This window comes from Gopherus flavomarginatus, chromosome 8, assembly GCF_025201925.1.
Source record: "Gopherus flavomarginatus isolate rGopFla2 chromosome 8, rGopFla2.mat.asm, whole genome shotgun sequence".
In the NCBI taxonomy this organism is placed as follows: Eukaryota; Metazoa; Chordata; order Testudines; family Testudinidae; genus Gopherus; species Gopherus flavomarginatus.
The window spans coordinates 99,129,931-99,142,535 of NC_066624.1; the positions used below are offsets into that span (position 1 = coordinate 99,129,931).

The 12,605-nt window shown below is 44.2% G+C and overlaps 2 protein-coding genes across 5 annotated transcripts in view; both read right to left on the minus strand.

The window, feature by feature from the left end:
- The window catches only part of NCEH1 (neutral cholesterol ester hydrolase 1), an 824,131-nt gene that overhangs the window by 60,835 nt on the left and 750,691 nt on the right, over nt 1-12,605 (minus strand). The window lies entirely within an intron of this gene.
- PLD1 (phospholipase D1) overlaps nt 1-12,605 on the minus strand; it is a 135,431-nt gene that overhangs the window by 43,851 nt on the left and 78,975 nt on the right. For all 4 annotated transcript variants that reach the window (XM_050965832.1, XM_050965833.1, XM_050965834.1 and 1 more), the window contains 4 exons: nt 7,431-7,583; nt 6,645-6,794; nt 5,208-5,291; nt 2,301-2,382 (listed from right to left, as the gene is read on the minus strand). In XM_050965832.1, coding sequence (XP_050821789.1) covers nt 2,301-2,382; nt 5,208-5,291; nt 6,645-6,794; nt 7,431-7,583 — 469 coding nt within the window. The remainder of the gene's footprint in view (nt 1-2,300; nt 2,383-5,207; nt 5,292-6,644; nt 6,795-7,430; nt 7,584-12,605) is intronic.

Genomic DNA, 12,605 nt, shown 5'->3' on the forward strand with positions numbered 1-12,605 from the left:
GAGTACCAGCAGTGCTGTAGCCGCAGAGACACAGCACTGTACGTGCCTTGCCAGTGTGGACGGGGAGTGAGGTATAGCGCTTGGGGATGCTTTATTGCGCTGTAACTGGCAAGCGTAGCCAAGGCCCAAGTGCTAACACACATGTTAGGAAGCATAGCCTTTCAGCATCTCAAAGCATCAGTTGTACAAAAAGGCTGCACTGGAGACAAGGAAGGGCATCAAGTCATCAGCAGTTTGAAATGCTTCAAACAAGGACGAGGAGAAAGAGAAAGAGATTATAATAGAATTACAAGTCTTAAATATAACAAAGCTATCAGAGCATAGAGGTCTGCTATGCACCCATTTGCTTATTCTGCCTCCATTAAAATGTGAATCAGAGTTCAGGAGTCATCTTTATGACTATATTGTCTGCAAGTTCTACATAATGTCCAATTCAGAGGAACCTGATCCAGTTTGTATGTGTTCATATCTTACATCATTTATACTTTTAAAAACCCCTCAATTCCCTCTAATGTACTTGGGTATAACATCCTACCACTCCCTGCCCCTCTCGGCTTACCCGCAATGGGGAGGAGCAGGCCAGGGGCTCCTGCTCCCCTGATAACAGCTAGTGCCACGGTCTGAGCAGGGCTAAGCAGGAGAGTAAGGGCTGGACTGACACAACTGGCCTTACTCTCCTTTTTGACCAAGCAAAGGATGTGATAATATAGGGATCGGGGCAAAGGAGTGATGTAGTAGGACAGGGATAGAAAATGAGGGCAAACTACCAAAAAAGAAGCTCCCAGTGTTTCTCCAGTCACATTAACACAAGCCATATTTAGAGGGAGAAAGTTTATCACCTTCCTGCCTTTTTTTGGCGGGGGCCTTGTCTACAGAAGTCTCCATTCACTAGAATTCTTCACGGTTGCTCTCATTGGTGCAGTCAAACCGGCAGCAGCACCAGCAAGAGTGCTGGTGTATACAGGGCTTCAGACAGCTGCGGGCAATTTAACAACTCTGACTAAACCCGCTCTGAGCAGGGCCTGGGTGGAGCTGCACTGGTGCTAACGGTGTCGGGAAATGCTAAGAGCAAGTCTATTGCAGACAGGCGTTTCCTTACTAAAATAAGAAATATCCTACCCTGCACACAGTAGCTCACTGTTGTAGTGTGTGACTTTCAGTCATTAAACCGGTTAAGCTAAAACCTCTAGATGTACACAGAAATGGACCCATTTAGCATAATTCACCATTACAAATTGATAACCTGATGATAACCCCCTCTAATTTAGACATACGTTATACACACTACCGAATGACTCTCCAAGGAGATCTTTATCTCCTTGGAAGGTGGGTGGCACTATCAGCAATTTAATAAGCACCAGTTTTGGAAAGAGATGCATCTATCATCATCTATGGAAATAGCATGAATGAAAGGCACTGTCTCTGTATTACCACCCCCAGCAGACTGGTCACCCCCATGGGCCAAGTGTAGCCCTGGTGTTACTCCTGTAACTGCAGTGAGAAGCCTGGCCCAATGTCTCTTAATTACCTACATCGAAGAGAGAGAAGAGCTCGGGGGCAGAGCCAGAGCAGCTGTATCAATGCCCCAGAGAAACAGCTCCTCCCCTATGGAAGAAAAGTTGTTAGGAGTATTTAGGAAGTCGCGCTGGTGATGTGCCCTGGCATCCCCACAGCTCTCCATCTGAAAGCTGAGCCAGCTGAATCCAGTAGGGAATGAAACACGTCCTCCCTCCAAAAACTGCCTCAGAGCGGGGTGCAGTGCTGAATGTTGGTCAGCTGGTTGGCTACCAGCCCTGGCCCCAGGGTTGGCTCCAGGCACCAGCGAAGGAAGCAGGTGCTTGGGGCGGCCAACGGAAAGGGGCGGCAAGTCCCTCAGTCCCTCTTGAAGGGAAGGACCTGCCGCCGAATAATGAAGCAGCAGCGGTAGAGCTGCCGCCGAAATGCTGCCAATCGCAGCCTTTTTTTTTTTTTTTGGCCACTTGAGGCGGCAAAAACGCTGGAGCCAGCCCTCAGCACTGAGCTTCCCACTCCCACCTCCTCTTGCATCTTTGATTGATTGCTGCTCTTGCTGGCCCTGTCCCCTTGAAATGATGCACAAGTCTACCTGGGTGCGACTTCTACCCACACACACAGAAAGAGGGAAGGGTAGGTCACTTAGGAACAAAAAGGAGCGAAGCTGCACTTTGAGACCCTCAATCCTGCAAGGAGCTGCATGAAGCTGCCCCGCGCCTACCTGGAGCCTTATCATGGGGTTCACAGCAATCAGGGCCTAAGGTAGCCTGTAGGCACAGCACACTTACTGCTTTCCGCTTGAGAATGCAGTCTAGTCTCCAGCGATTTCCTTCCACCACGGGTCGCTTCATAAAGATTTCTGGGCTCAACCTAAAAAAAAAAAAAAGAAACATTCTGTGCTGTGAAAACTATGTGTAAGATCAACTAGCACAAGAGTTCTCAACCCTTTTCTTTGTGAGCCTCCCACCCCCAACATGCTATTAAAACTCCAGGGTCCACCTGTGGCACAACAACTGGTTTTCTGTATATAAAACACAGAGCCTGTGTTAGGGGGTAGCAAGCAGAGCAATTGCCTGGGGCCTCATGCCACAGGGGCCCCTGTGAAATTAAACTGCCCATGCGTTGGCTTCAGCCCAGGCTGTTGGGGCTCAAGGCCTTGGGCTTCAACCCCATGCGGTGGGGCTTCAGCTTTCTGCCTTGGGCTCCAGCGAGTCTAATGCTGGCCCTGCTTGGCAGACCCCCTGAAACCTGCTCAGGCCCCTGGACCCGTGGTTGAGAACTGCTGAACTAATCGACTTCAATAATGGCAGAGAAACTAAAGGGTTTAAATCTGCTCTCCCACGATTTATTTTTTCACAGAACTGTTATTGTTTGCTTTTTAACAATGGTGCTATATGTAACAGCTGATGTGTCCCATGTGTAGCACAGAGGCCAATGACCTATCATCGACAGAGGTCAGGTTATTGCATTCAGTACCCAGTGGGACCAAACTGAACGATGATGCATAAGGTAGACTCCATATAGAAAAGAGTAAGATCTCATGCAGAAAAAATATACTCCTGGTAGATAACTTGGGAGTTAAAAGAAAACACTCAGGACTTCAACTCTCCTGACACCTAGACTATTCGAAGATTTCAGACCTGTACAGTTTTTTCCTTGATGCTTACCCCAGAAGATAGGGTGCTATTCTTTCACATCAGGATAGCATTCAGTGATATGCAGATTTTAAGGCCAGAAGGGACCATTAGATCATACAATCTGCCCTCCTCTATAACAAGATCACAAAATTTCATCCGGTTACTCCTGTATTCAGCCCAGTAACTTTGACTAAAGCATAGTGCTGAAAACATGCTTCTGACAGCAACATTTCTCTTCCTAAGCTTTTGTAACGTCCAGTAAGTTTCACAATCCCAAGTTATGATAACAATTGACTCTTGCCTTGTATAAGGCAGGAGACACAGGGACTGAAATGTAATTTTCCAATTGTCTGACACAGTGTGCACTGAAGCTTCAAGCAGCATATAGTTTATTTATAAGCATTTTAGGATTCAGATTCATGTCACTGAGGGTTAATATAATGCTTTGCATTCCTATAGAACCGTTGAGAACCAAAAAGCGCTTTACAAATATGCCTGGCTCAAGCCTCAAAACACCCCTAAGAGGTAGGGAAATAATTATAGGCCCACTTTATAGGTGAAGAAAGAGAGGCACAGAAATGTTAAGTGACTTGTCCAAGGTCAGACAGGAAAGCTATCCAGACAGTCTAACTTTTAGTCCTGGGTGTTGCTCACAAGACCATCCTTTCTCAGGTAGAAGGTGTACCAGCTGCAAGTACAAGATAAAGCCAGCCCCGACAAGGAAGCAGCTGAGAGTAGTGCGCAATACTGAGCAGCCAAGCATCTGCAGCTAGGGAACATGGTATAAGAGGAGGCGTTGGTGGTGTGTGCTGAAGCTCATGACAGATGACATCAGCAGGATGGCACAGCAGAAGCTGGCAAGAAAAGTATAAATGGCCAGTATTGGAATTGCATATGCACAGCACGCACCGGGGGGTGGAGGTGGGGGGCAACATGGCCCACCCTGCAGCAGCACTATCACCACCAAATCCCAACAGAAGATTTCAGTGGAGCCCTTCCTGACTGCTTCCTTGCTGCCTCTTCTTTAACATGTGTGGGGATGCCATTACTGAGGTACACTGCCACACTGCTACAGGTGAGCGGACTGCCCACCCTACCTCTTGCTACCTGAGTCCCAGCCATACCCAATGGAAGTTAAATACCTCTTCTAGGGTGTGCTCTGCAAAGTCTCTATTTTCTAAGCTGCATCATCATTCACACCACTTTCATTAGCAAACTTTAGGATTTTGCCCTCCGTGGCTAGCAATGGCCTGCATTAGCCACAGTGCCTGACACATACACGGACTGCACCCAGGGAACTAGAGAGCCACAGCAACATCCAGCTGTGATGCTGATCCCATAATCTTAATAGAAATATGGCTGTAATATGAGTATGGCATAACTAAGATATGTTTTATGCAAGATGGCTCATGTGAGGTATCACTGGAAACGTTATGATTTGCTGAAAGTGATTATCCAATTTGTATGCATGTGTCAGTTCTGTATCTGAGGTTAGGAATACTCATTATGTAACAATTACAACTGTGTGTGTATTTGGGGAATGCCCACCAGACAGTCAGCAATCAGCCTGAATGGGCCACTACGAAAGACTACAGAATAGGTCTTTGAAGATGCTGATTTCTCCTCTTCCTGACCTGCCATGCAAGGTGGTGGCAGGGGCATGTCCTGTATTGCCTAAGCGGTGTACAAATGTGTACATTCCCCCTTGTGTTGAGAGATCTTCTGCTTCCCTGAGACATTCCCAGGGAGTTCCCAGTGAGGCCGTACAGCCCCGTACCACTCTCAGTGCAGGTGGTGCCTCACAGAACCATGCAGCCCTTCAAGATTATCCCTCAGAAGGAGATACCCAAACTGATGATTTTAAGCATGCACTATTGCTGCCAAGTCTCCTGAAAAGGCCTTTGAATGAAAACCCTCACTGTGAGAGGTTTGGATGTGCTGCCAAACCATCTGGCATCACTGCTAGTTTCCATAATGTAAGGCCTTTGAATAGCGCAGCATTGTAATGAACATTCTCACAGAGACTGCTGGACAAAATCCAAACGCAGGAATACGAACCACCAATCTGTGATGAAAATTTCTTCTTTCGCTGCCTCCATGGCATTTGCTACATCTTCAAAATACCCTTTTGCATTTACATACCTGAAAAAAAGCCAAACACAATACTGGGATTTTTCTTTTAATTACATGGAGAATTCGTAGTCGGGGGAAAAATGTCAGTACTTTAAATGAGCAAATGAAAATATCGCTTAAATTCCTTTCTCAAAAGCAAACACATTCAATTTCATGCACTAAGAAAACACGCAAGGAGAATTTCACATCATTGTTAATATCTTAATTAAACCAGTACAATCAAATATTGTTATGGCAACAGGCATGATCAGGTGGCCCTGTTACATGTAGTCTTCCACATTCTTTTTTTCTTATTGCGTGAGCAATTTTTGACTCTTGGAAAGATATGTAGCGGTGGTAGTTTTGGATTATGCAAGGTTTAGATGTAGAGGCAGCTTGAGGGGGTAGATGGAGCTGTGTGAGTAGCAGGAGAGGTTGCTCTCTGCCTTGGGCTATGGCTGGAGTCTTTGAGACAGAGTTATCTGGGAACCAGTGAGCAGAATTGGACTGAGACGTGCAAGGACGGGTTGCTCTGCATGCTGTTTGACCACCTCAATTCAGAATTGGTGCATGTGCATCAATAAACCAAGTTACATTTAGAATATAACCAACTCCATGTCACTGATTTCAGCCCACTGGGAAGCCCACCTGCAAGGCCTCAGATACATGATACCACTGTAACAATGGGGCCCAGCTTTCAGGAGGGGCAACATGAGAATACAGCATTAGGGTTGGACCCTGCAAACACTTTCTACTGGATGTTGTGTTTACTTCTCTCATTTGAGATTGGGGAAGATGTGACCATGCCAGAATTGGAGCAGCTGCTTTATGGAGAGGCTGTTGAGAAGGGAGATGAAAGTGGTGCAGGATGAAATTTTCAAAAGCACTTAAGTCACTTAGGTGCTTTTGAAAATGTTACCCAAAACCAACAGTCAAGCTAAGAAGTGAAACTAGCAGCTTCTAAAGTAAGGAGAGTGTGCTGTTCTCCATTCATAAGCATACTGTTTATTAGCTTTACTATGAGTTACACGTGCATCAAGATATCACTTTTATTCTGAAATTAATAAACCACTAATGTGGCCAAGCTCAACAAAAAAAAAAAATCTAACAGCTCTGATCACTGCAAGGCAAAGTTATAACAGGGTGAAATGGTTATGCTACTAATCCTAACATTTTTCTGCAGATCAGACAAGGAAGATGCATCTTTGATACTCTCATAGTGATTTATAGTGTCTAATCAGCGAATTCAAACATCCATGTTCTTTAAATGTGAATGATAAATCAGTAGGGCGATGACCTTGCTCCTGCTGAAGAGAATGACAGCTTTACCATTGCTTTATCTCCCACTGAAATCATATTCTTATTACTGCAGGACGATCTTACCACTTTGCCAAAGTATTCTCCTGTATAGCTGCATATGACCCGAATCTGTGATGTGTTAGAAAGTTTTTGCCATTTTTCTGAATGAACTCTTCTATTCCCTGTCCCCACCATCGGGCATGTCTGTAGCTGTTGCACTTCAAAATCAATGACCTGGAAAATAACAAAAGAACGGAAAACAATGAGTAAGCAGCACACTTTTATTTAGCCTCGTTTTATCGAACATGTCAATATGGGAACTGAATATCAATCACATTTTTTTAATCAAAAGTGACCAACAGCTAGCTACTGAGCTGAGGTGTTTTTGGTTTTTTTTTTAAATAATATTTCAGCACCTAGAGACCAGTTACTGACAACCTATAAAAACAATATATAGATATTACCTGGAGATTTTGCACACCATGGACCAAATGTTGCTTACACTGGTGCAACCCCATTGATTTAAATGGGATAGCATCAGTGTAACTGGGAGCAGCATATGACATCACGGATGCTAAAAAATTTTAAATGAACATTTACACCCTCTGAGGAACTGTCCCATTGATCTGGATTCTTCTCTCACAATAACAGGGTGGCTGGATTCTTCGGACATTCCTCCCTGCTAGATGGGGTTGGAACCCTGAAGGGAGATGCTCATTGAACCATGTTGACTCACTGTAGAAGGTGCAAGTTACTAACACATCCTGCATATAAGGGAATGCCCCCCTTTTAATTAGAGGAAGCCAATTTTTAAGTGAAAACGGGGATGGGGAGGGGGAAAGTGGTCTAAATAAAATATACATTTCTCACCTGGAGAGATTGTCAATCCGTAACCCATATTCTGTTTCAGTCTCTTTCTTGCCAATCTTGATGCTGAATTCTTGATCTACCAACAGGACAAAGGAAATGGCTCCACTATCCGTCTTCATATACATTAGGAAAGAGTCTTTCACTACTAACCACCTAACAGGGGAGATAAATGTAATCTCAAATTTACTTCAAAAACGAGAGCCATCCACTAATATAAAGTGAACAGTAGTCCCCATGAGAGAACTCCAAGCCATTCATCATCAGGATCCGAAGCAGGCAAGGAACGGTTTGTGACCTATTAGGGGCAGTTTCTTTGTAATATGGTTTACAGAGCTAGTGTCTGATTGTGCTCTCAGAGTGGAGTAAAACAGGAGTGACTCCACTGAAGTTAGTGGAGTTACACCAGTGTAAAGCTGATGAAAGGGAAAGGAGAATCAACCTCTGGAGAGGTGATTACAGCAATGGATGGTATACAAAATCCAACATCTGGATGCTCTAATCAGCAGTTAAGTAAGAGGAAGGATGGTGCAGTGGTTAGGGTGCTACATGGGGACTTGGGCAACCTGAGTTCCATTTTCTGCTTTGCCACAGAGTCCCCGTGTGACCTTGGTCAAGTCACTTAGCCGGTCTGTGCCTCAGCTTTCCTATCTGTAAAATAGGGATAACAATACTGGGATAAATACATTAAAAATTGTGAGGTACTTAGACACTACAGAACTAGGGACTATATAAGTATCTGTGATAGATACAAGTCCATTTTATGCACCTGAATAGTGATGTGCAGAACCAAATTCAAATTTAACATTACAGTGGGAACCAGGTTCTGTATGACCACATCCTATATAAGTCCTTGGAAATTTAGGCTTTAGTGTCTGGGAACATTCATACGAATATACCTGTTGGCCATCAGGGGTTTCCAGCCAAGTGGCTGTGTAATGGATGAGGTGGAGCAAAGATTCTCTTCAGCCAGAAATATTATTTTGGTAGCCTGCAATACCTGCAGGCACTGTGGGAGCAGCGCACTCTCCTTTGAGTTTCTCATGTGTTATTTATAAAAGCACTGAATCCTATTAAAGCTAATGGAAAGTGTACAAAGAGGACATTTTGGAAAGGTTTCATTGCCAAGTAACAGGCATCACAGTAAAAAAAACAAGATGAGAAATGACTAGCAGGTTGTGTGTGAGCACCACAGCCCTTGAGCACTCTGGAAAAAATATTTCCCTGTCAGTGTCCAATATTTTTGCCCTCTCTGTATACATATATATGAATGATATGCCTAACGTCCTCCCTCCTTCACACACAAGTGAATCACTTACATGGCCTTAGTCCAGATCTTTGTTCATACAAATGAATGTACAAGGAAAGAAAAATGTATTTTTAAACCAACTGCAAAGACATATTAATGACTGTATCTTTCATGGCATCCTGAAGTGTTATGTTGCTGGGCCCATTGCTCCATGTTCAAATTGTGCAGTGCTCCCAGGTTAGTTTTCTGAGCACGACGCTCATCACAGGTCCAGCTCCAGGCACCAGCAAAACAAGCAGGTGCTTGGGGCAGCACATTTCTAGGGGTGGCATTCTGGTGCCGGCCATCATAGGTGCTGACTCTGGGGCATGGGGAAAAAGTGCACCCATTGCCCCAGCTCGCCTCTGCTCTGCCTCCACCTGCTCCCCTGAGCGCGCCACCACCGCTCCACTTCTCCCCACTCCCTCCCAGGCTTGCTGCGTGTGAGCTGTTTCGCACAGCAAGTCTGGGAGGGAGGAGAAGCCAAGCAGCAGGGCGCTTAGGGGAGATGGCGGTGGTGGAGTAGAGGTGAGCTGGAGAGGGAGCGCTTCCTCTACCCCCCGTTACTTCCTGTGCCCCACCATCCTAGTTCACCTCCACTCCACCTGCTCCCCTGAATGCGCCACTGCTCCGCTTCTCCGCCCTCCTTCACCTGAGAGGGAGGGTGGAGAAGCGGAGCGGCAGCACACCTGGAGGAGCAGACAGAGTGGAGGAGAGCTAGGGCAGGAGGTCGTGGGGCCCCCATGAAGCAATAAGGGGGGGAATGCGGCACGCCCAGGGGAGGAGGTGGGGCTGGGGATTTGGGGAAGGATTTGGAAGGGGTGGAGTGGGGTTGGGCCGGGGGCAGGGGCACGAAAAAAAGGGGGCGGGTGGCCAACATTTTTTTTTTTTTGCTGGGGTGGCAAAAATCCTAGAGCCGGCCCTGGCTCATCACATAGTAACAGGGCATAGTCAGGGCCAGCTTTAGGAATATGGGGGCTCTAAAGAGGTTGTTATTGGGAGTTCTGTGCTTTTCTTTTCACGTCCTCCTTCCCTAGACTAAGACTAGCCATAGTAATCAACATTGTAGATAACAACAGACTCCTCACTCTCACATCAAACTTGGGGCCCCCCATAAAATCAGGGGCCCCCTGCTCCCTCGCTCACAGACTCCATGGATCTCGCATACATTTTGATAATGAAAACAGAACAGAAACACAGGCAGCTCTGCTGACTTGTAAAGCAGCCTTTGCAAGAAGGAGCACTGTCTTTCTTACAAGCCATAGTGTGCTCAATTTGCTTGTAATGAGGCACTGGCCTCACAACCAAGTTGAAAATTACAGCTGAACTCCCGGCATTCCTCAGCCACATGACATTACAACAGACCCAACTTACAACGCTTTTGCATACCTCAAACGACCCGAACAGTGAAGTAGAATGAACAAACATCCCAATGCACCATAATATGCAAAAAGAGTAACTAGGGTTATAGAGAACTGCCACTTGTAGTGAAGCCGTTCGGTAAAAACAATGATTTAATTGTAACAGGGTCGCACTACATTCAGAAAAAGATCTTTGCATCATGCTTTCATAGTGAACTGAATAGGGGCTTTGTGATGTGATTAAGGACAGTCTGGTGTTTGTCAGTGACAGAGAAAAGAGCTGGGAATCACAAAACTTTGATGCAGCACTTTTAACTACTTGGAACTAAACAAATTAGTGCATCCACCAGCGGCAAGGAGAATCAAGCATGGAAAATCTGACTCAGGACAATTTAGTACTTAAGGAGAGGCACTGGAGAGACTGATTCAAGAATGAGGACCATGGATTGGCCACGAAATGTTTGCCAAAAAAAGAAAACCCAAATTGAGTAATTCACATTTTGAGTTTAGTTTTTACGAATCCAAACAGCAATGACTCTGAAAGGTGATTATAAAACCAGAACTTTCTTACTTAGCAAGTCTGCTCCACATATGTATATCAGTGTAGTCTAATGACAGAAATAAGAGTTCATTGCAGAGCCAACGTAGACAGGAAGAGGTGAACTGGATTCTATACCTTCCTGTGCATCGCATCATCAAAGAACTGCGTACTAAATTCCAATAAGTGCAAGCCCATTGAGTACAATGGATTTGTATAGGTGGCCCTATACAACTACAGCACAGAACCTTTATTACAGGTGATGATGAGCAAGGAGGAAATAAATCAGCTTGATTTTCAGATCCTGGTTGAATATGTAAGGCTGGCAGTTAGGGAAATAAAACAAACAACATAAATGTGCAGATTTGATCTGGAAATTATTAAAAAACAGAACCATACAATGCCATTTTCTCAGACATGTTTCAGAGCTTAACCACAAATTAATTCATTCATTAATTATTCTAACAAAATACACCCTAGGCTTGGGTGTTTTGATAAATAACGGAAAACTATATAAAAATCAAATTTCATCAGGATGGTCCAGATCTACAGATATGCTCTCTTTGTAATATTATTGTTAGTTTATCTATGTACATATGTTATGGTAGTCTCTATGATTACTAAAGGCCTTGAACAGGGCTTCCTCATGCTAGGCAGTACATATGCATATAATTAATAGAGATAATTCCCACCCCACAGAGTGTACTTAAACTATTTCTGTACCAGAGAGTAGAAAATAGACTCATTACAGAGGTAAATATGATGCATGGCTTCAAAGAGGCTGATCTCTGCATGGTATATGCATTGTCCCTGATGAATCAAGACTGCATTTATGAAAAATAGCAAAGAATACTAAAAACCAGATAGAACTTTGGAGGAATGAGCAACATATTTTGAAGAAGACCAAAACCTCATCTATCTGTGTAACCTTTCAGGAAAATTATTACAAAATATTTTGTCAATGTCACTTCACTTTATTTAAACTAAGGAAATATAAAAAAAGGGAGTCATAACTGTTGAAGAGGATGTGGAGGAAGAGGGACCGTCCTCTATTTACAGTGGGAATGCCTTAAAATAAAATACTATTTTGTGGGAAAATAGTAAACAGAATTTTCAAGATAGCTAATGTTAGCCTACTCACTAAACTTGCAGTGGCTCTATTAGGTTTCAGCCCAAAGGAGGTTATTGAATCAGGGAAAGACTCATGTTATTACAGTTACTTCTAGCAACCATCTGTGCCGTAACTCAATTTTGGAAAAGGGTAGATGCCTCAACATTAGTAGGACGACGATATAAAGTCTGAGAAATTCTTTCAACAAGAAAAATTACAGGCAGCGTTATATCAGGTCGAGTAGATTTTCTAATGTGTGGGCATCGCTTTTGGAATTTGAATAAAGTAAATACTCAGATAAGGATAACAAGAGGGAAACCTGTAAGATTTGTTAATATTTGTATGGAAAGTTCATGTATGTTAAGAATATATTATTTTTTTTTTAAGAACAGATTAGGCTGATGGAAGAGTATTTTAAACTCAGTTTCAGGCCATTTTGTTTAGTGAACTGTGGGTCTTTTCAGCTACTCATAATCTATCTGGGGTACCAGTGCATAAAACAAACTCTTCCCCACTCCTTGTTCCACTGCTCAGCTGTAAAACTTGCTTCTCCTCCTATATTTGATGTGCTGGAGGTCTCTGTGCTCCTTTGCAGTAGTTTGTACTTCTGGAGCAGGGAGGTCAGGCAGGAGCAGTCATGTGAGATGGGAGGACCAATGACTGAAAAACGTGCTCACAGAATCATAGAAGATTAAGGTTGGAAGGGACCTCAGGTCATCTAGTCTAACCCCTGTCAAAGTAGAACCAACACCAACTAAATCATCCCAGGCAGGGCTTTGTTAAACCAGGCCTTAAAAACTTCTAAGAATGGAGATTCCACCACCTCCCTAGGTAACTCATTCCAGTGCTTCACCAACCTCCCAGTGAAATACTGTTTCCT